The 24,076-nt window shown below is 48.6% G+C and overlaps 1 protein-coding gene across 1 annotated transcript; it reads right to left on the reverse strand.

The window, feature by feature from the left end:
• Window positions 1–440: 440 nt before the first annotated feature.
• On the reverse strand, window positions 441–19,732 carry LOC118696970 (tyrosine-protein kinase ZAP-70). The gene is made up of 13 exons (XM_036399390.1): window positions 19,583–19,732; window positions 18,940–19,191; window positions 15,078–15,238; window positions 12,648–12,786; window positions 10,435–10,513; window positions 9,951–9,991; window positions 8,007–8,055; window positions 6,818–6,998; window positions 5,268–5,474; window positions 3,867–4,059; window positions 2,730–2,870; window positions 1,379–1,491; window positions 441–564 (listed from the first exon to the last, which is right to left on the reverse strand). Exons 1-13 carry the CDS (start codon window positions 19,730–19,732, stop codon window positions 441–443), a joined length of 1,830 nt encoding a protein of 609 aa, XP_036255283.1.
• Between the last annotated feature and the right edge of the window lie 4,344 nt (window positions 19,733–24,076).

A 24,076-nucleotide genomic window follows, 5' to 3' on the forward strand; every position in this document is an offset into this window, starting at 1 on the left:
CCACTGCTCCTCTCCATACCAGTTGCAAACCAGGTGCTTCTTGCCCTAATCCAAGGGGAAAAGGAGCACAGGTGGTTCCTTGTGCTGTGTCCCACCCCACAAACCCCACTAGAAACGTGCACTTGGTGGTTTCCTGGGAAAGCATTGTTAAGGAATCTGGAAAAATCCAGATTTTCTGGAGCCAACACAGTTCATCCTAGGAGGCACAAAGCTCTGGGGTTCTGGGACAGCTTTGGAATTGGGTGGGAAGGACTCTGCCAGTCTGTGCTCCGGGGCTGGGCCAGGCTGGAGGAGCTGGGGGGCACAGCTGGGTGTCCCTGTCTGCCCCTCCTCATCCTCAGTTCCGCAGCTGCCGAGGAGCATTTGAGAGATTAAAGCAAAACTTCACAGAGAGCCTTTCCAGGCCCATTCAGGGCAGGTGGAGGAGCAGAGGAGGAGTCTCAGGGAAGAGCTGCTTTGGCCCTGTCCCCTGGGTCTGGCCCATTTTCAGGTTTGGCAGCAATGCTGTAGTAGTAGGAGCGGATGGTGTTCTCCACAGCCACAAACCCTGGACGTTCTTCCCATCTGCAAGGGCAAAAAAAGTCATCAGAGAGGAACAAATAAAGTCATCAGAGAGGACAAAAGTGGCCTGATGCACTCAGAGGACACAGAGACCCTTGGGGGAGAACAGCAGCCAGGGCTCAGGAGGCAGCTGAGGCTTTTCAGGGACACAGAGGGTCAAAGACACAGAGCCTTGGGTGTGCCCGTGTTCACAGGAGTTCTTGGATGAGGGAAGAGACGAGGATCTGACTCCATGTTTCAGAGGGCTTGATTTATTATTTTATGATATATATTATATTAAAACTATACTAAAAGAATAGAAGAAAGGATTTCATCAGAAGGCTGGCTAAGAATAGAATAAGAAAGAATGAATAACAAAAGCTTCTGTCTCAGACAGAGAGTCTGAGCCAGCTGGGCTGTGATTGGCCATTAATTAGAAACAACCACACGAGACCAATCCCAGATGCACCTGTTGCATTCCACAGCAGCAGATAACCATTGTTTGCATTTTGTTCCTGAGGCCTCTCAGCTTCTCAGGAGGAAAAATCCTAAGGAAAGGATTTTTCATGAAAGATGCCTGTGACACCTTGGGATCTTCCAGGATTGGCACAGGCAAATGGAGAGGTCTGATAATAAAAAAATCATCCTGGGCTGAGGAATCATCACAGCAAAGGCAGGAGGCACCATTTGCTTTGTGTTGTGACTATGCAAACAGTGTGGTGAAGGTGTCCCTGCCCATGGACTGGACGGCCTTTAAGGTCCTTTCCAACCCAAATTTCCAATCCCATTCTGGGATTTGGCGGCTCTGGTGGAGCTGGCACCGTGGTGAAACGCTCACCTGTATGTCCAGCACTGCTGCATCAGGGAGTACATCTCTGCTGGGCACTCCTGGGGACAGTCCATGCGCTTGCCCTGCTCTATGAAGCTGATCACCTCAGGGCCCTTCATTTTCTGGGATGGGAGCAAGGGATAATAGAGGATTAATGTGCTCAGCAGCAGGGCTAGAGGAGACAGGTTAGAGCTGAGCCTGGAGGGGACCTTTGGTCCCAAACCCCCCACACCTGGCAGTCACTGTTCCCACCCCAGAAGCCAGAACTGGTGTCCCACGCTGTGGCCAGGCCATCCTGCAGATCCCATCCACAGACACCATCCCAACCATCCTGCAGACCCCATCCCATAGACCCTATCCCAGCCACCCTGCAGATCCCATCCCATCCCACAGACCCTATTCCAGACATCCTGCAGATCTCATCCCACAGACCCTATCCCAGCCACCCTGCAGATCCCATCCCAGAGACCCCATCCCAGTCAGCCTGCAGATCCCATCCCAAAGACCCCATCCCAACCATCCTGCAGATCCCATCCTGCAGACCCCATCCCATCCTGCAGATCTCATCCCACAGACCCTATCCCAGCCACCCTGCAGATCCCATTCTGCCCAGCCCGAAGATCCCATCCATCCCATCCCATCCTGCCTCCAGGCTCCACCCCACCCATTCTGCAGATCCCATCCTGTCCATCCCGTCAGTTGCATCCCACCCACCCTGCAGACCCCATCCCACCCTGCCTTCAGATCCCATCCCAACCAGCCTCCAAAGTCCACCCCTTCCACCCTGCAGACCCCATCCTGCCAATCCTGCAGACCCCATCCCACTCACCCTACTCACCCCATCCCTCCTGTCCTACCAACTCCATCCCACCCAAGCATGGGCCCAGCAGTGGATGCGAAGTGATTTTTTCATCTCCCAAGTGAGCAGAAGGATCAAAGAGAAGAAGAATCAAAGAACTCTGCTTCAATTCAACCCCAAATGAATTCCGTTTGTTTTCTATTTCTTCTCTCTTAAAACGAGCACAAAGCTGCAGGATCCACCCTCATTTGTGCCTTTCCCAAGGTGTAGTGGGGCTTTGACACCCATGGGCGACAGAGCCAGCTCTGCCTCACCTTGTACAGCCCTTCCTCATCTTGTAGGGTTTCTACCTCACCTTGTAGGGCTCCTGGCCCACCTCGTAGAGCCTGCCTCAATTTACAGGGCCCTGCCTCAACTTATAGGGTTCCTGCTTCACCTTGTAGGGGCTCTGCCTTACCTTGAAGGGTTTCTGCCTCACCTTGTAGGGTTTCTCCCGCACTTTGCAGGGCTCATGCCTCACCTTGTAGGACCCTTCTTCACCTTGTAGGATTTCTGCCTCACCTTGTAGGGTTTCTGCCCAAAGCTGAAGGCCTCCCACATGGTCACACCGTAGCTCCAGACGTCGCTCTTGCTGGAGAACTTGTGGAAGAGGATGCACTCAGGGGCATACCACTTCAAGGGCCACTTCCCTGCTGTCCTGGCCTGCAGCAGAGCAAGGAGGGACATTTGCAGCCTGAGATTGCTGGGAGCTGCACCTGAATTCTGCTGGGTGTTTGTGTCAAATCTCACATGGCTGAAAAAAATCACCTGAAATGGGAGCTCCAAAGCCCAGTCCAGGCCCTGCTGTCCTGCTGTGCAGGTGCTGAATGCCCACAGTGTCACCCTCCTCCTGCCACCCACTCCCAGGGCTCACTTAAACCATGGAATTATGGAATTGTTTGGGTTGGAGGGACCTCAAAGCCCAGACAGAGCCAAGGCAGGGACACCTCCCACTGTCCCAGGCTGCTCCAAGCCCTGTCCAGCCTGGCCTTGGGCACTGCCAGGGATGCAGGGGCAGCCCCAGCTGCTCTGGGCACCCTGTGCCAGGGCCTGCCCACCCTGCCAGGGAACAATTCCTGATTGCCAAGATCCCATCCAGCCATGCCCTCTGGCACTGGGAGCCATTGCCTGGCTCCTGTCCCTGCAGGCCTTGTCCCCAGTCCCTCTGCAGCTCTCCTGGAGCCCCTTCAGGCCCTGCCAGGGGCTCGGAGGTGTCCCTGGAGCCTTCTCTTGTCCAGGTGAGCAGCCCCAGCTGTGCCAGGCTGGCTCCAGAGCAGAGGGGCTCCAGCCCTGTGACCAATTTAGTGGCCTTGTCTGGACTCATTCCAACTGGTCCTCATTGTTCTTGTGCTGGTGGCCCCAGAGCTGAACACAGAATTCCAGGTTGGGTCTCTCCTTTAGTTGAGCACTGCTGGGAATATCAGCCCTGGCTCACTCTTCATCACCTTCTCTTCTCTCTGGCTCCTCTCATCCCCCTGGCTGCCTCTGCATCCTCTTTGTCATCAGAGCTCTGCAAAACCCCTTTTGATGTCACAGCAGTGAACACAGCCTAATGTGTAGAGGGGTCTGTGAATAGCCCAGATCCTCAAGTCTCCAGGGGTCTCATCCTCCCAGCCAGGAGGGCTCCTGCTCCAGACCCTTTGCTGTGCTCACACCCACCTTGTAGTAGCTGTCATCAGCTCCCAGAGCCTTGGAGAGCCCAAAGTCACTGATCTTGGCGTAGTGCTGGTTGACCAGCAGGACATTCCTGGCTGCCAGGTCCCTGTGGACAAAGTTCTTCTCCTCCAGGTACTTCATGCCCATGGACACCTGGTGCATAAGCTCCACGATGTTGCTCATTGTAATCTCATCCCTGGGGAGGGTGAAAGGAGATCTCAGTCATAAAGGACCTGCTGTGCTCCCCTCTGACCTTTCCAGCTGCAAGGGAGAATGAGCATGGAGATCTGTGCTCCAGAAGCATCAACCCCTGGAGCCTCACATGAAAGATTTCTTTCTGCTCTTTTCAGCTTTTGTGACAGCCTGGTCAGAGAGAGAGAAAGTGAGCTAAGTGTCCTGGATTGTCAAGGAAATTGTGTTCTATTTGCCATCTGGATGGCAGTTGTCTTCTGTTCAGTGGGCAGTTTTTCCTTATCTCTTCCACAATCACTCCTATCTCTGGGGAGACACCTGCTGATAACAGCCATTGAATGTCCCTGCATGGCTGATAAGAACTACAGCATCCCATGGGAGATGTGAGCCCAGAGGGAGGAGCCAAGCATTCCTGCCTGGATATAATCTGGAGATTCTGGAACACCAGCACAGCTTCTGCACTGGATTTCCCAGAGGAACAGCAGCTGCCTCTGGATCTGCAGAGGAAGATTCCACCCTTCTCCAGGATCCCTGCTCCAGCAGAGCCACTCCTGACACTGCAGGAGGGCTGAGCCACAATTCCAATGGGACTGCTGCCAACACCCTGACCCACAGGGTGTCAGGCTGGGTTTTGACTCTGTCAGTGTTGGTTTAGTTTATTGCATTGTTTATCTTTTTATTTTCTTCCCTATTAAAGAACTGTTATTTCCTGTTCCCATATTTTTTGCCTGAGAGCCCCTTAATTTAAAATTTATACGAAGTTGGAGGGAGGGGGTTTACATTCTCCATTTCAGGGGAGGCTCCTGCCTTCCTTAGCAGGCACCTGTCTTTTCAAACCAAGACAATATGTTTTCCCAGAATCAGCCTGGGAAGCTTTAGGGAGCTGGAGATAAACAATGATAGCCAAACATTAAAAACAACCTGCAGGTGGTATTTTTCTAATAATCTGTTTTTCTCATAAGATTGGCTAATTAACAAGACACCCATTTGTAAGCAATCATGTGAAATGTGTTGATTAAATGACCAATCAGGTCCACCTGTAGCAAACTAAGCTATAAAAGAAGAGAGGATGAAATAAATGAGGCTTTTTGCTATTTTGCCTTCTGATCCAATTACATGTCATCTCTGACTCAATGGTGACCCAAGGGTGGCTTTTGAAGTAGATTTTAAGAAGAAACACCGAAAATCAGCCAGGTTTTATCCAACACTCACTTCTTGGAAGCCAAGAACCTGTTGAGGGGCCCTCCAGAAGCCATCTCCATCACGAGCATCAGCGACTCGGCCTCGCACACCCCGATCATTCTCACAATGTAGGGGTTGTCCAGCTGGTGCATGATCTGAGCTTCCTTCATCATCTCATCCTTCACTGTCTTCTCGTTGTTGCTCTTCAGCACCTTGATGGCCACGTCAATCTGCTTCCTGCATGGGGGAGCAGTCGTGGTGTCACTGTCATATTTTCTGAAAAATCCCTTCGCCAGGATTTCTTCTCCTGGGAAGATGAGAAGCCTCAGCTTCTCCTGTGTTTGCTGCTCTGGAATGTGGTCTGGAGATTGTTTAGCCAAACATGTGAATTGTTTTTAATTAATGACCAATCACCATCAGCTGTGTCGGACTCTGAGGAGTCAGTCACAAGTTTTTCGTTATCATTCTTGTTAAGCCTTCTGTCTGTATCCTTATTTTTCTTTAGTATAGTTGTAGTATAGCATAATATAATATATAAAATATAATGTAATATAATGTAATATAATAATAAATATAATAATAATATATATAATAATATATATATATTATATATATAATATATTATTATAATAATAATATAATAATATATTATTATATAATAATAAATATAATAATAAATATAATAATAATATGTAATATAATAATAAATCAGCCTTCTGAGAACACGGAGTCAGATTTCTCATCTTTCACCTCATCCTGAGCACCTCACAAACACCACACCGTGGCATGGGCTGAGCACAGCTGGAATCAGGGGTCACAGCCAGGAATGGAAATCCCTTCTCCTGGGACACTGTCTGACCTCTCATCAGCCTGTTCTGGCAGGGCCCTGCACCATCCTGGTGTCCCAGGATGGAGAGGAAAGGTCACCCCACCCTTGTGGGTGTAGCCAGAAGTTGCCATCCTTGATCTGGGGATGAGACACCTTCCCTCCCACACTGAGATCTGGGTCTTTAGTGCCATTTTTCCAGGAGGAAACTGAGGCACAAGTAGGTAAAGACCATCACAGACAACCAGCAATAAAACCAAGGGTGGGACAACTCCTCAGTGTCACTGCTCTGGCCTGACACAGACAGAGGTGGCCTCAGGAATGTGGAGTTGTTCCTCTAAGCCCAGCAAGTTCCTTTGGAAGTGGCAGCTGTGTGCCTGGGAATGTGGAAATTACACACCCAGGGCAATGCAGCTGTCAGTGAAAATCCACGGGAAGCCATGGAATTACAGCATCACATCATAATATCCTGGGATCACTGGGGTTGGAAAAGACCTGCAAGACCATCAAGTCCAAGCCCTGGCTGAACACCACCATCCTCACTAAACCCCACCACAAAACCTGCTCATCTTCTGAACACTTCCAGTGCTGGTGCCTCAACCATCAGATCCACCACCCCTGACCTTCCAGATAATTTCTAATCCCCTCCATTGCCACTTTGGGGCCCATGTAGTGACCAACAGGACAGCTGGGGACACCTCAAGCCCAGCCAGGTCCCTCTCCTCCCCCTTCCTTCCCCAGCACCCTCACTCACTTCCTCATTTTGTAAACTCCCTTCTTGACACAGCCAAAATTTCCTGCGCCCAGCTCCACCTCATCAATCATCAGGTGGTCCCTCTTCAGGAACAGCTTCTTGTCCTTCAGCTCCTCAGGGTCACTGTAGGGGCTCTCGTACACGCTGGTGTCCATGGGCAGCAGCCGGGATTTTCCTATCCCTTCCCAAGAGGAGCACTTGGTTATAAACCTGCCCTTCCCCATCCCACTGTCCCTCACGGATTGGGAAGGGTTTCTCTGCTCTTTTGGCCAATTCACCTCCACCTCCAGCATTTCTGGTCCCTCCTGGGCATCTCCCTTCCTTTCACAACCCAGGGCCCCTCCCAGTCCTGTCTCTTCAGAGAGAGCAGCAGGCACAACCTTCCCAGGGTTTCTCCTGGGGAAGGCAGTGAGAAAGCTCAGAGAAAGAAGAAAAAAACAATTCTTATCTCTATTTGCTGCTCCTGTTGTTTGGCACATGTGGAATGTGTTATGGAGCTTGTTTACCCAGAGTGATTTGTTAATTGTACTCTGGTGATGATTTGGATTGATTGACCAATTAGGTCAAAGCTGTGTCATCACTGTCTGGTAGGGGTCATGGGATTTTTTTTTAGTTGTATAGTATTAGTATAGTATTAGTATAGCATGTATAATATAATGTAATGTAATGTAATGTAATGTAATATAATATAATATATATAATATAATATAGCAATTGCTCAGCCTTCTGAATCTTGGAGTCATTGCACATTATTCCTTGGGCTGGGGGCTTTCCTGCATTAATAGTACTGGTTGCTGAAAGAGTTGGGATGGGGAGAGGGGTCTGAGCATTCCCACTCCACATATCTGCCCTGCCAGCCCTGGGCAGGGCTTTACCCCACTGAAATTCAGCTGAATCCACTGAAAAGTGTAAATTTTAGTGAAAAAAAGTAAATTTGAGTGAAAAAATGTCACTTTTAGTGAAAAATGGGGATAGGACAGGGCTTCACTTCCTGGGCAAGGCAAGGAATGGGATAGGGCTTGATTTCCTGGCAGCCCAGTGTGGGTGCAGGGCCCTGAAATGTCTGGGGTGCTGCTGGGTGCTTTGGTAAGAAAGGGGCTTTGTAGCAGGGCTCCAGGGACCCCCTGGGCTCCTGGAACATCCCCATTCCTGTCCCCTGTGAGGAGGAGAGGGCTCTGGAAGTGCTCACCAACAGGGTCTGGGGTGTATCCATCTGCATTGAGAGGGCCCAGGTTTCTCTGGAAAAGAAATGAGGAGAAAGTGGATAAAGGAGAAATTGCTTCCGTTGCAAATGGAAGGGAAAGGGACAGGGAAAGTGCACCCCAACACAGCCCCAGCTGGTGATCCATCTGAAAGGTGAGACTGGAGTGGTCTGGAGCCAACATTCCAGTCCAGTTCCAGCAAGGATTGGTGCCAGGGACCCTGAGCACAGCACCCTCCCCCAGGGCTGTGCAAGGTCAGGGCTCTCTGTCCCCTCTGCTGTCCCCATCCCAGCCAGGACTCACAGATTGCAGTGAGCCAGGAAGGGGAGGTGTTGGGGAAGATGAAACAGGAAAGCCGTAGAAATATGATTGTCTGGCAAAAGATTTTGAGAATATAGAAACTATAAATGAGATTGAAATGAAAGCAAGCTTTGAGATCCCTCAGTTACTGAACAACGGAAAACAATGGCATGGCCAGCTGAAGGTGATCCCCTTTTGATCAAACAACACCCTCTGCCTGCAGACAGCTCCAAGGGTCCGAGCAGACCCTGCCAGCTTGGCAGAAGGGGTCCAAAGAGGAGTTTTTAGGGTTTAAAATGTAACACAGTATGGTAATGTAGTGATTCTTATAGGCTGTATGGAAATGCTGTAGGATTTGTATCTTGTACTAGATTGGTTAGTGAGAATCAGAATATTCAAAACAGAAGATGATTTATTGTATTGTAACGGGAACTTTGCCCTCTTACCCTTTTAGTCTCTTACCCTCTCATCCTCTCTGCCCCTCTCTTCTCTCAGTCCTGCTCTGAGCTGTGCCTGGCAGCTCCCAGCAGGGCCCTGCACCCAGGCCCTTTGCAATAAACCCCAAGTTTCAAGACCAGAAGAAGATTTAATGTATTGTAACAGGAATCTCATCCTCTTTTACTCTCTCTTTTCCTTCTTTACTCTTCCTACTCATCTCTTTACCAGCTCTTGCCTTCTCTCAGGCCTGCTCCGAGTTGTGGCTGCAGCTCCCAGCGGGGCCCTGCACCCAGGCCCTTTGCAATAAATGCAATTTCCATGACCTGGCTGCAGAGATCTCTCATCTCCGTCTGTCCTGACCGTCCTACCCTGACACTCCTACAGGGAGGGAGGCCTGGAGGCAGCCCAGGTCACAGCCAGCCCAGGAAAAGTGGCCTTGTGAGCACACAGGGACACTGTGCAGCCACTGTCCCCAGAGCAGAGAGCCACAGGGGGGCACAGCTTAGAATGCCAGAGCCACAGAATCCCAGAGCTGGAAGAAGAGCTTGGGAAGAACTGTGTCTACCAGAGCTGGGAAGAGCCCCCAGGAGCCTCCCCTCAGTCTCCTGGGCTCCAGCTGAACCAGCCAAGTGCCCTCAGCTGCTTCTCAGCCCTTCCCCAGCTCCGTGTCCCTCCTTTGGCCACTCTCCAACACCTGGGAGAGCCACCACCTTGGAGCCACTGTGGGTGAGGTGATGGGTGAGCCCCAGGCCTCGCTCAGACCCCTGGGCTCCCCAAACCCGCTGCTTTCAGCCCAGCCCAGCACTCAGGGGCTGAGCAGGGACATTCCCCAGGGCAGGGCGAGCACAAAGCCCTGGCTGGGGGCCAGTGGGAGCAGCAGGGCTGAGCATTCCCAGAATCCCAGCAGGACAGGGATGGAGGGGTCCCCAAGGACAGCCCCACATGTGGCAAGGAGCTCTGGATGAATGGAAACCCTTCTCAGCTCGACCAAGGGCTGTGCCCAGCTATTCCCCACCCCCATCCAAGCTGGAAAGGGAACAACATCCCAGCTGGGCTTAATAAAGTCCAGTGCAGTTGCTGAGCTTTTAGACAAAAGCAGGGTTTGAAGAGCAGGGTTTGATCAGCCAGGCTTGAAATGCAGCAATATTAAAACCACTGAGTTCCCAATGAAACAAAGCCTCCCCCAAACTCACGCTCACGGAGGGGTGTGTGGGTGGAACTGGTGCTGCAGAGGCTGCAAAACAAGAGGGAGGATTTGTTATCAGGAATTTGTTATCAGCAGTTTGTTATCAACTGTTTGCTATCAGGAGTTTGTTATCAGGAGTTTGCTCCAAGCAGGGCCAGAGCATTGCTCCTTGAAGGACCCTGTGGGTCTGATCACATCCCCTCCAACCCCCAAAGGAAAATTTCCCCAGCTTTAGCCTAAAAAGGTGCAGAAATGGGTCTGGATGTGGCTGTTATTCCCAAATTTTGTCAGGGAAAGTGGCAGCACTGGAGCACCCCATGGGTAGAGACTGAGCTGTGCCCCAGGACAGGGCAGGGTCTCCAGTGTCATTTGTGACACGTGGAGCTAAAGTGGCCCCGGGAAGGAAGGGAAATTTGGGCTGGCACTGCTCCAACTGGCACCAGGTGGTGGTAAACCAAGGCCAGGGGTGGCACTGGGAGGTGTCAGCTCACCTGGCATGTTGGGGTTGGGGCAGGCTTCCCTCAGGTAGAAAATCAGCCCGTCAGGTTTGAGTTTTAAGTATTCCACCAACTGGCAAAGGGATGAGAGGAAAAAGATTATTGTGAGGAGAAAAAAATCATTATATGATATATGATATATAATATATAATATTATATATTATATTATATATATTATAATATATATAATATATATTAATTAGTATATAGTGTATATATTAATGTTATAATATATAAGTATATATTTATATATTGTATATAATATTTACTTACATATTATAATATTAATATAATTTAGTAATATTAATAGAATTATATAGAATTTAATATCATTTAATTATATATATTTAATATGTAAAATAGATGATATTCTTATGTTGTACATGTTATATATTATTATATATAATATATAATATAAATATAATATTATTATATGATTATATAATAATATAATGATATTTTATATTATTATATAGTATATATTTAATTTTATATTGACAATATATTTAATTATGTATATTATTATATTATATCTTCTATATTATTATTATTAATAATAATAATAATAATAATAACAACAACAACAACAACAACAACAACAACAACAACTTTTGTGGCTTAGGACAATGATTCCTCTCAGACTTACAGCAGGCAGGCACCAGACTATTTCTGTGTGCACTTAGGGGTGTCCCAGGGTGTGATTGCATCCCTGGATATCTACCAGAGCTGGGAAGAACTTGGAAATTCAATAAGGCCCAAGGAAAGACAAAATCTGCAGTCTGAGCAGGGCACGTGGAGGGCAGTGGCATTGTTGGGCCAGCCAGGAAGGGGTTTAGGCCCTGAAGTATGGGATGAATCCTGAGAGAAAGCAGATCCTTTTTCCCAGAGGAGCTGCAGGGTTTGTTCCGTGGATCCCAGGCAGTTTTTAATGGCAGCACCCCTGGATCCAGCACAGAGGGGACATCACTCAGCCTGGGGACAACCAGCCCAGCCCAGGGACACCAGGCTTTCCCTTCCCCTCCTGCCTGGCTCAAGTTTCAGAAGCAATCAAGAGCCTGGCATGGCTCTGTCGCCATAAAAATGCCCCAAAATCTTTGTTTTCAATAACATTCCAAGTGAAAACATCCCTGGGAATTCAGAAAATTCAGCAAAATGGGGTTGTTGTCCCTCAGACAGCCCTACCCAGGAGGAAGCTCTGGCATCCACCCCCTGCTTAATTTTAGTTAATGGTTTAACTCGTAAATGACTTGTTTTAATTAATTAACCCCAACCAATTTATGTGTAAATTATAATTATTGTGTTACTCTTCAATTACTCCCAGCCAGCATGGAACAAGTTTGTCATGAGCTACTTTTGCAGGAGCACAGCTGGGGAAAATTACTAGAATTTTAAGTTTTGATAAACTAACTCTGATATACCCCAGTGAACAAAGCCTGGGAGAGGAAGATGGATTGAGGTTGGACATCTGGAATGCAGAATTTATGGACCATAAGGAGACTTTGGAGAAACCAGAAGAAAAAAAGAGACTAAAAAAAAATCAGTTTAAGCATTGGAGACTCCCTGCTAAAGAAAAAAAAAAAAAGAAAAAAAATCTTTTTTAGTTTTAAAAAGATTTAAAATATGGTCTAATTAGCAGAAAAAGAGAAATTAATAACCAATAGAGGATAGAATACTAATTGATGAAAGAGAATTAGCAGAGAATCATGGAATATTCTGAGTTAGAAGAGACCCCTGAGAATCAGTGGTGATGATTATTAACTATTAAGCAACGGGGATCAAACCAAAAGTGTAGTATTATGATGTCATTTAGAAGCAATAAACATTCATTTATTTTTCTGTAGAAATAATTATAAAAATAAAATACTTTTATATAAATATATTTTCTATAATAGATATGTATTTATAAATATATAATATATAAATATAATAAATATATAAATATATTATATGACTATAAATAAATATTTATATTTTATATACTTTTTTATAAATATCAATGTCCAATCAAGTAACAATGTTTTGGATCAGGGTCTGTGTGGAGGCCAGAATTTTGTCAGCCATGCACACAACCCATGGCCAGGAATAAAATAACTCCTGACTTGCTGACACTAAAAAAAATGGCATTAGAGGGGTTTATTTATCCTGATGATTTTGAGGGACTTGGTAACACTTCAAAGCAAGGAAAAGGTGCCTCAATTTCTTGTTACCTGCCAGAGTGTGTCGAATTTGGTGCCCTCAGGAATGGAATATTTCCCAGATTTATCGTGATCCACCCGGTAGTGATACACGGTCTTGCCATAGACGAGGGACAGGGCGTAGGCACGGTTCTCCTTTTTTTCTCTCAGCCTGACAGGAAGGAAAATGATTAATAAATTATTAAAAGCAGCTCTTGGTTTCGCTCTGAGGATTGTCAGTGGTGAGTGGACACGGGTACATGAAGAGGTGCCCCTGCATCCCTGTATAAAATTATAATAAAAAGTATATATATAATATATAAGATATTGTATATTATAATATATATAATAAATAATATATAATATATTATATATTATATACTATATTTTTCTATATAATATATATTATATATAATTTTTATATATAATACAATATAATATATATAATACAATCTGGGATTGTGGGTGTGGAGTTTGAATAGAAGTGTGTGATATCATAGGGTGGAAAACTTAGAGTTGAAGGTTTTAGAATACAGTAATATATATAAAGCAAGATAGACAGTTTAAAGCAGAAGTTAATCCTTCTTCTTCACGAGTATGAGTAGTATTATGTTATTAAATAAAAAAGTCCACACTACAAGTCATGAGTAGTTAGTTATTGAGTTAAAAGTAAAAATAATTCAAGTGTCATTTTTAATTAAACAGTTGATCCTTAAAAGACCTTGTAGAGAGAGATGGGGCTCCATTTTTAGCTTGTTAGAGTTAAGTACTATAAAACTCAGTTTACAGAATCACAGAATAATGAGGTTGGAAGAGACCTCTAAGATCATTAAATCCAACCTATGCCCTAACACCTCAACCAGACTATAGCACCAAGTGCCATGTCCAGCGTTTTTTTAAACACATCCAGAGATGGTGATTCCACCACCTCCCTGGCAAGAGCATTCCAATACTTTATTATTCTTTCGGTGAAATTTTTTTTCCTAAACTATATTTTTTATGAAATTACAATACAGTTAAGAACTAATAAACATCTAAGTCCAAACAAAAAACTACCTCACACACTTAATCCCCACCTTAACAATAAAAAAACCCCAAAGAGTCCACATAGTGGTGCCCCGTGTGAGGAAGAAGAGATTTGGGGCACAGCCCGCCTTTGAAATATCTGTAACCACTCTGAGAAAATTCAGCTACACCTCCTCTGTCGCGTGAAGCCAGTGACAGCAGGGCAGTGGGGGTGGGAAATGGTCAGAAATTCAGGGGTGTTCTGGTCTCTCTGAGTGCCACTGAGGGGACCCTGGTCAGCCCCAACATGGTGGACAGCAGGGAGGGCACTGTCCCATGCCCCGGGGGTACCAAAGGCAGCCAGGCTGATCCTGGGGGTGCCAAAGGCAGCCAGGCTGATCCTGGGGGTACCAAAGGCAGCCAGGCTGAGCCCTGAGGGTACCAAAGGCAGCCAGCCAGGCTGATCCTGGGGGTACCAAAGGCAGCCAGGCTGATCCTGGGGGTACCAAAGGCAGCCAGGCTGAGCCCTGAGGGTACCAAAGGCAGCCAGCCAGGCTGATCCTGGGGGTGCCAAAGGCAGCCAGGCTGATCCCTGAGGGTACCAAAGGCAGCCAGGCTGAGCCCTGAGGGTACCAAAGGCAGCCAGGCTGATCCCTGGGGGTACCAAAGGCAGCCAGGCTGATCCTGGGGGTACCAAAGGCAGCCAGGCTGATCCTGGGGGTGCCAAAGGCAGCCAGGCTGATCCTGGGGGTACCAAAGGCAGCCAGGCTGATCCCTGTGGGTACCAAAGGCAGCCAGGCTGATCCTGGGGGTACCAAGGGCAGCCAGGCTGATCCTGGGGGTACCAAAGGCAGCCAGGCTGATCCTGGGGGTACCAAAGGAAGCCAGGCTGATCCTGGGGGTACCAAAGGCAGCCAGGCTGATCCCCTGCAGCAGAGGAGATGCTGGAACAACGGTGGAAGATGAAGGGGCTGACTCTTAGCAGGGTTAATCCAAAATTTATTTCAGGAGCTCCTGGGAGCCCCCACAAACCTCAGAGAGCTCCTGCTGAGAGCTCCGGGAGAGGTGCCAAGGTTACATTGAAAGGGAGGTGGAAACCCAAAGTAGAAAACATTTACTGACCAATGAGTGACCCTAAGGGATGGATTCTGGGAATGGACATTTAGGACAGGATTTGGGGTAACACTTGGGGGGTGACCCCTGGCCTCTGGCTGATCACTCGAGGTCCTGGATGGAAAGTTCTAGATGGAGGGGATGGGATGCTGAGTGACTGACAGAGAGCCAGGGTGGGGATTTGGGGATGCTCTCAGCAAAGGGATTACACAGGTAGAGGGAGGGGACACAATCTGGGGTAAACCATTTGGGGAAAATAAGGGGATACAAAGACAAAACCATTATAAACCTAAAACCACACTACAACCCAGGGGTGCCAGCATCCTCCAGGGGTTGAATACTCACAGGAATTTCCCATCAGGCTGTGCCCCCGAGTAGAGTCTCCGTTCCGCCTCCTCCCGGCTGATGTTGCCGTGGTACCAGGGCATCCTCTCGTGGGCTGTGGTGGCCACCAGCTTCTCCACCTGGGGAGCCTGGCTGATGATGGCCTGTTCTAGGGCATCTCCCTGGAAAAGAGCAGGAAAAGAGACCTCCTGCCATCCTGCTGCTCTGCTGATGGCTTCAGCACAGCTCATTGGGGGCACATGACACAGAAACTTGGGAAGTCTTGTGATTAATTGAGACCCAACAGCAGCTGAATTCTGTTCTGCTGCAGAGCAGAATTCCTGGCTTATCTCAACTGACTTAATCCTTTAAATCCAGCTGAAGTCCTTTAACTTTGGTGAGGGAAAAGAGAAGGCATCATGTTTCTGTGGGGAATCTTAATGCTGGGCTTGTGGGGTGTCATTCAGCCTTGTGTTCCTGGCTGGTGGCAAGTTGGATCTGTGTCTTGGCAGCCCAAAGGGCCACCCAGTGCTGGGGGCACCAGGCCCAGGGAGGGATTGTCCCACTCTGCTCTGCCCTGGGGCAGCCTCACCTCCAGTGCTGGGGGCACTTTGGGCTCCACAAGAGCAGAAGGAGCCAAAGCTGTTGGAGAGTGGCCAAAGGAGGGACACGGAGCTGGGGAAGGGCTGAGGAGCAGCTGAGGGCACTTGGCTGGTTCAGCTGGAGCCCAGGAGACTGAGGGGAGGCTCCTGGGGGCTGCAGCTCCTGCCCAGGGCAGGCACAGGGACAGGGGCTGAGCTCTGCTCTGGGACAGGGACAGGAGCCCAGCAAGGGCTGGAGCTGGGCCAGGCCTTGGCATGGAGCTCAGGGCAAGGTTCTTCCCCCCGAGGCTGCTGGGCACTGCCCAGGCTCCCCAGGGAACGGTGCCAGGGCTGCCACAGCTCCAGGAGCCTTTGGACACAGAATTCCAGAATCACTGGGTTGGAAGAGACCTCCAAGATCATCGAGTCCAACCCAGCCCCAACACCTCAATTGAGCCCTGGCACCCAGTGCCACATCCAGGCTTTGTTAAACACACCCAGGGATGGGGACTCCACCACCTCCCTGGGCAGCCATTCCAGAGCTTTATCACCCTTTCTGTAAAAAACGTTTTCCTGATATCCAACCTGTATTTTTTTCCTAATATCCAACCTAAATTTCCCTTGGTGCGGTTTGAGGCTGTGTGCTCTGGTTCTGTCAGTGCCTGGAGAAAGAGCCCAGCCCCAGCTGAGCACAGGCACCTTTCAGGAGCTGCAGAGAGTGATGAGGGCACCCCTGAGTCTCCTTTTCTCCAGGCTGAGCACCCCCAGGTCCTTCAGTTGTTCCTCACAGGGTTTGTGTTCCCAGCCCCTCACTGACAGAGCTCCCAGGGGTGCTCAGGGTGGGGTTCTTGGGGTGGCTGTGCAGGGACAGGGGCTGCACTGGATGATCTTTTGGGTCTCTTCCAGCTCAGGATATTCCACCTCTCCTTGATTTTCTTGAGAGCACAACCTTCCTGGTGCCCCTGCCCTCCTGGCTGCCCACCACCCACAGGACCTGGCAAGGTCGGTGCACTCTGGCAACCACAGGGGAGGGACCCTGAGCTCCTTTCCCCGGGCTCACGCCAGTGTCAAACCGTTCCTGTCCCTTTGCCAGGAGGTGGCGATGTCCTTTGTGCTATCTGCAGGTGGCCACCCATCTGCTCTGGGGGAAACCCTACAGAATCCCCGGTTCTGGGAGAGAATTCTGCAACAAAATACCTCATTTTAGCACAGAACACCTCAATCGGCTATAGAAACCCTACAGAACAGCTCGTTCGCCCTAAAAAATACCTCATTCTGTCAAACACATTTGGTGTAAATAGGCCAAATTCAGGAAGCTTCTATAGAAAGGCTCCATAAGGGCACTGCCTGAGCCATGTTTCTCCGAGGACTTAAAAGAAAATATAAAATCCCAGAATGATTTAGGTTGGAAAAACCTCCAAGGTAATCAAGGCCAAGCTGTGCCCCATCCCCAGTTTGTCTCCAGCCCAGAGCACTGAGTGCCACGTCCAGGCCTTCCTTGGACACCTCCAGGGATGGGGACTCCAAACCTCCCTGGGCAGCCCCTTCCAAGGAAACAGCAAAATAACCCCTGGAAATGTTTGAGGAGCCAAGGTAGCAGCAGGCAGAAAGAAATGAAGTTCATGGCTGCCAGTGGAACCATTCAGAATTTTGATTTATATATTTTGATTTATATGATTTTTTATATTGTAAATATTCCAGTCTGCAATAAAATGCAGGAATTTTTTTGTGGCTATTTTTAAATCTAAATAATTCACAGACCTGATCCAGCACCCCTTGCCTTGGTTTTATGGGTAAAATCTTCAGTGGCAAAAAAAAATAACCCTCCAGAGAGGCAAAAATTCTACTCCAAATAGTGGAAAAGACCAGAGCAAAAGTCTAAGTCTGGTTTCATTTCATCTTCAGCACAATGTTTGGAGGCATAGGCACCTCACATATGGAGAGATGCTCCCAGATATCACAGAATATTCTGAGTTGGAAGGGACCTACAAGGATCATCAAGTCCAATTATTAAGTAAATGGGCCCATATGGAGATGGAACCCAAAACCTTGGCATTATTAGCACCACGCTCTGACCAAATGAGCCAATCCCAGGATTGGGATGGAGAATCTGCTGCCAGCAGCGCCAGGGACACATCCATGGCATGGGAGTCACGTCTTTATGTGTCTCTGGAGCTCTGTGGTTGGGTTTTGGGATGGGTTTGTTTAGATCTGGGATGGGTTTGTTTAGTTCTGGGATGGGTTTGTTGGGGTTTGGGATGGGTTTGTTGGGGTTTGGGATGGGTTTGTTTAGTTCTGGGATGAGTCATTGGGTCTTGGGATGAGTTTGTTTAGTTCTGGGATGGGTTTGTTGGGCTTTGGGATGGGTGGTTGGCTTTTGGGATCAGAGCTCTGGTCTAGGGCAGGGAGCATCCCATGGGCTGCAGAGGAGAAGGACACTTGGGGAAAGGCCTGCAAAGTGAGCTCCTGCTGTTCCAAGGATGGGTCTGAAGGCTTGGGAAGATGTTTAGACCAGAGTGTGGAGAAGAAACTGGGAAAGAGCAGAATTCAGACCCCTCACAGTGCCAGCACCCTCCAAGGAGAGGAACCTTACTCTGCTGTGCTGCAAATGGGACACAACAGCACCAAAGGCATCACAGCTTCCCACCCTGTTGGAACCCTGGCTGCTGAGAATTTTAAACTTTCTGTGCTGCCAGGCACTGACCCCCAAGAGAACACTGGATCTGACCTGAGGCCGTGGAGAAGGCTTTCAAAATGGAATGACAGAGATGGGATTGTGGGAGTGGAGATTGAACAGAAGTGTGTGATATCACAGGATGGGAAACTTAGAGTTGAAGGTTTTAGGATATAGTAATATATATAAAGCAAGATAGAGGTTTTGGGGTGGAGCCTGGTCCTTCTTCTCCACCTTCTTCTCCATGGGTTTGGGTGGTTTTGTGTAATTGGATAAAAAAGTCCACATTGTGGGCATGGGTAGTTGGTTATTGGTTAAAAGTAAAAACAATTTAGGTGTCATTTCTTAATTGGACAGTTTATCCTTAGAAGGCCTTGTAGAGAGAGAGATGGGGCTCCATTTTTTAGTTTGTTAAAGTGAAACTGTAGAATGCTGTAGAACTCAGGGTTTGTGGGACTGTGACATAGATAAGAACTGATAAACAAGAAACACTGTCTTGCGCAATTAGTCCTGACCCTGGCAAAATGCAAGAGAACCAAAAAAAAGAAAAGCAAAAAAAAGAAAAACAAAGCAAAAAAAAAAAAAAAAAAAGAATCCACGCCACCCCACCCCTCGAAAGCCCCAGTACCTCCAGTTTCCAGGTCTGCCGCACGTATTCCCGCACCATGTTGTCCCTCATGCTGTCAAAGACACCAGGCTGGGGCTCCACCCCGCTGGGGCGGTTGCAGGGCTTGCGCAGGGGGCAGCAGAGCCCGTCGGCGTCCTTGGAGTAGAACTCGCAGAGCTCCTCGGGGCCGCAGTGCGCCTTGCCCCCCAGGATGGCGTAGGTGCCGTTGAGCTGGCGCTCGATGGGGTAGTGGTAGAACTGCAGGTCACACACCTGTCACAGACAGCTTTTATGGAAAATCCTTTCCTTAGGATTTTTCCTCCTGAGAAGCTGAGAGGCCTCAGGAACAAAATGCAAGCAATGATTATCTGCTGCTGTGGAATGCAACAGGTGCATCTGGGATTGGCCCATGTTGGATGTTTATAATTAATGGCCAATCACAGCCCAGCTGGCTCAGACAGAGAGCAGAGCCACAAACCTTTGTTATCATTCCTTCCTATTCTATTCTTACCCAGCCTTCTGATGAAATCCTTTCTTCTATTCTTTTAGTATAGTTTTAATGTAATATATATCACAAAATAATAAATCAAGCCTTCTGAAACACGGAGTCAGATCCTCATCTCTTCCCTCACCCAAGAGCCCCTGTGAACACGGTCACACGCACCATGGAGAGCACGTAGCCGCCCAGGCTGCGCAGGCACTGCCGCAGGAGGAACAGCCCGTCCGCCATCCCGCCCAGCTTCAGGTGCTCCTCGGCCTCCGAGCGCGCGATGCTGCCGTAGTAGAAGGGCAGGTGGGCGGCGGCGTCCGGCATCTCCCCCTCCGCTCGATGGATCACGCGCTGTGGAGGCTGCTGGGCCAACAGGGAGGAAGGTGACAGCACTCCCCTGGAGGGAAAAGCCTTCAAGTTACAAGCAAATGTTGGGGAAGATGAAACAGGAAAGCCTAATAAATATGATTGTCTGGCAAAAGATTTTGAGAATATAGAAACTATAAGTGAGATTGAAATAAAAGCAAGCTTTGAGATCCCTTAGTCACTGAACAACGGGAAAACAATGACATGGCCAGCTGAAGGTGATCCCCTTTTGATGGAACAACACCCTCTGCTTGCAGACAGGCCCAAGGGTCCGAGCAGACCCTGCCAGCTTGGCAGAAGGGGCCCAAAGAGGAGTTTTTATGTAGCACAGTATGGTAATGTAATGATTCTTATAGGCTGTATGGAAATGCTATAGGATTTGTACATTGTACTAGATTGGTTAGTGAGAATCAGAATATTCAACACAGAAGATGATTTATCGTATTGTAACAGCAACTTTACTCTCTTAGCTCTTACCCCTTTTACTCTCACACTCTTGCCTCTCTTACCCTCTCATCCTCTCTGCCCCTCTCTTCTCTCAGTCCTGCTCTGAGCTGTGCCTGGCAGCTCCCAGCAGGGCCCTGCACCCAGGCCCTTTGCAATAAACCCCAAGTTCCATGACCTGGCTTCAGAGATCTCTCATCTCTGTCCATTCCAACCATTCTGACCCCACGACACTCCCACAACCAAAAGGCTTCTCCCAGCGTGCCTTGCTGTGATATGCAGATTCAATGTATCCCATTGGCCCTTCCCACTCCCTCCACCCCTGTGCCCTCACCCCATTGGCCCTGGTGCTGTGTCCCACCCCTTGAGAGCCCTATATAAAGCCCTGCTTTCAGCAATGCAGTGTTTCTTTGTTCCTGGATCCTTTTGAGGAAGAGCTCAATAAAGGCTCTCTCATACCAAGACCCCGTCTCTCTTTCTGCATCACCTGGATCACAGAGGAGCTGAAATCCCTCAGCATTGAGCACAGATGTGCTGTTCCCCCAAGGTGATTTTGTTCAAGACACTTCTGAGCAATACCTGCTGTGACAATCCACTGCTGGGGCCCGACCTGGCAGGGAAAATTGGTCCCTGAAGCATCATTTTGCAAAATGTTTTAATTGGGGTTCAGACTTCTCTGTCTAGAGGTTCTCCTGCTGGCTTTCTGTGGGGTCATTTCAAACTCACAGCATCCCACATCCCTCTATTCTGCCCTTACTGGAGCTGGGAAGTGTAAATAAAAATCCACCTCATCTTGACTTAAAGATCCCAAGCAACAGAGAATCCACTTGATCTTGATTTATAGATGCCAAGGAATAGAGAAACCATCTGAACCTGATTTAAAGATCCCAAGCAAGAGAAAATGCCCCAAATCCTACAGTTAGTTCCTCCAGTCCTTGATTACCTTCACTATTAAAAATGTGCTCCTTAAATCCATCCTGATGTTTTTAGCCTTGACTTCCTACCATTTTCTCTCCAGCCCTGCTCACAATAAAAGGAAATTCTTTGGCCTCTCAGAATAAATGAGTTTTGCCATTTAGGTCTAGAAGGCCAAAACCTTAAATGCATTGAGATTAAAACATGAGATGGATATGAAACGTCTAAAACAACATTTAGATAAACAACTGCCCCAAGCACAGCGAAAGGAGAGAAACCCAAGTGCTTCTGGGTAGACATCAACCATCAGTCAGCAGAAACAAGAAGAAACCTTCCTTGAATTGTTTTTTAAACAATCTGTGGAATTTTTCCCTACAATACCTGGCTCTGGCTGGTTCCTGATGCTCCGATCCCTTTGGCAGAGAGGGCCCTTCGTTGACCAAGTTAATGCAGAGCCCCTGGTGCCGAAGAGCTTTAGGGCTTGTCTCTGTACAGGGCTTGTATCTCTATCTTGAATCACCTAAAATCCCACCCAGAGGGTGTTGACAGAGCCCAGTTTGCTGTGATCAGTGGAAACATTATCGTGACCAAAGGGTCTCATTTGTTCCCTGGAGCCTGAACTTTGGGGTTGCTCCTGCGCAGACGATGACCCCAAAAAGATCGGAGAGATTTTCTCCACCTGCGCCTCCTGCAAACACGTCACTCATGTAAGGAGCAAAGAAACACCAGATTTTGGAGCAGGACGTTGGGTGTTTGCCCTGATTCTTCCCAATTTTACTCTTCTGGCCATGGTGGGAGAAGTTGTTTCCCCATGGGCTGAGCCCACTGCTGTGGTCTCTGCTCCCAGGCAGTGCCCAGAGCTGTGCCTGGGCATGTGGTCAGCCCTGCCCTGGTGGTCAGCCCTGCTCTGGCTCATGCCAGCCTGGTTCATCCCTCCCAGCAGCACAGGGCCCTCCTGCCATCCCCTGGCATCTCTGGATCTCTGTGTGGGAAGGGCTCAGGAGGAACCGTTCTGCCCATGCACCCTGCCCTGCTCAGCCCTCAGCAGCAAAGGGCTGCCAGGAGCTGGATTTATGGCCACCAGAGCCTCCTCTACCTATTTGTTGTCCCCATGAAGCTCTGAAATGGCCCTGATGAGAACAGGAAGGGGGAGCAGAGAGGAGGTGTCTCAGCTGAGGCAGGAAACCACAACAGGAAGCGTCAGTGGTTCACAGCCAGGGTGAGAGACCAGCAGAAACCATCCCAGGCACAGCTCAAATCAGCCCAAATTGTGAAGGCCCTGTCACCAAATTCACCAAATGGAGCAAAGTGGGGGTCTTGGCACAGCTGCCAGTCTGGAACGTGCAGGTGAACGGGAACCCCCTGAGGCTCAAACCCAAACTGGAGTTGGTGCTTGGGACCAAAGCCAAGCATCCTAATCCTGTGGTGCCTCCAGACATCAAAGCCCAGACTGGTTCCCAGAGCTGGTTCCCCAGGTTCAACTCCTGAGACCAGCTGGCTGCCAGCTCTGCCTGAGCTCAGCCTCCTCCCAGGAGGATAACTCCAGGAAAATGGGCTGGAGGAGATGAGCAGTGAGGACTGCAGCTCTTGGGTTTAGCTGCAATCGGGTTCATGAGTCATGTTCTTGAGGAACAGGAAATACTGAGTGGGCAGAGGGACGTCAGTGGCCTCCTGTGTGAGCTGCTGCTTTGCACTGGGAAAAACAGCCATGACATCTGCACCCAAACCTGCTGAATCCCTTCTCTGGAAAGTCCAGGAGCAGAACATCACAACAAGTGGAGCCTGTGTCAGCAGCTCAGCCAGGTGAAAGTGAGAGGGCAAAAGTTATTGATGATGTGAGTCCTCACAGAATTTCCAGCTGCCCACACAGGGTGCTCTGTTATAAACAGGATGTTTTCCCTCACCAAACACAGAGCTGGGAGTGAAGAAACCCTCACAGAGACAGGAGAGGGACCCAGGGCGCAGAGGCTGGGTCAGGCAGTGCCACCTAAGCCTTGCTGCCACAGATCAACCCTGGTAGGAAATTACTCTGCTGAGTAAAACCTTCCCAGTCCTGAGACACAAGGGAAAGTCACCCCCTGAAGCCTGAGAGCAGATTGGAACAGGAAGATTTATAATCCCTCTAAAGCTGTTGCTTTTAAGTATTTGTTCTGGCTGGTTTTATTGCCCACACACCAGCTCAGGGTCTCCTCTAATTCCTCTTCCAAACTCTGTTCCTTGGCACCAGCTCTGCATGGACCTGAGCAACCCTGACCAACCTCAACAGACCTGCACAAATCACCTTCAACTTTGTTCTCCCACGCTGCCAAATGCAGCCAAAAATGAGAACCAATTTCATGGACCAGCACCTGAAAGAACCTGTGCAAGGGACCCTCCACCATTATTCATATTCAATTATTATTCATTTTTCCAGTTTCATCTGTGTCCCTGGGGCTGCAGGTGCTGGGTGTTCCCTTGGGTTTGGATGATCCCACAGGTTGGGTACAGAATTCACAGAATTCACAGAATTCCAGAATCACTGGGTTGGAAGAGACCTCCAAGATCATCGAGTCCATAGCAGCCCCAGCACCTCAACTGAACCCTGGCACCCAGTGCCACATCCAGGCTTTGTTAAACACACCCAGGGATGGGGACTCCACCACCTCCCTGGGCAGCCATTCCAGAGCTTTATCACCCTTTGTGTGAAAAACTGAAAGAATGATAAATTTTTCCTAATATCCAACCTATTTTTTTTTTCCTAATATCCTAATTAGGTTTTTCCTAATATCCTGCCTATAGGATAGGATCTCACCAACTTCCTAATATCTAACCTAGATTTTTTTCCTAATATCCAACCTATATTTTTTCCTAATGTCCAACCTACATTTTTTTCCTATTATCCAACCTGTATTTCCCTTGGCACAGTTGAGGCTGTGTGCTCTGGTTCTGTCAGTGCCTGGAGAA

This window comes from Molothrus ater, chromosome 26, assembly GCF_012460135.2.
Source record: "Molothrus ater isolate BHLD 08-10-18 breed brown headed cowbird chromosome 26, BPBGC_Mater_1.1, whole genome shotgun sequence".
NCBI lineage: Eukaryota > Metazoa > Chordata > Aves > Passeriformes > Icteridae > Molothrus > Molothrus ater.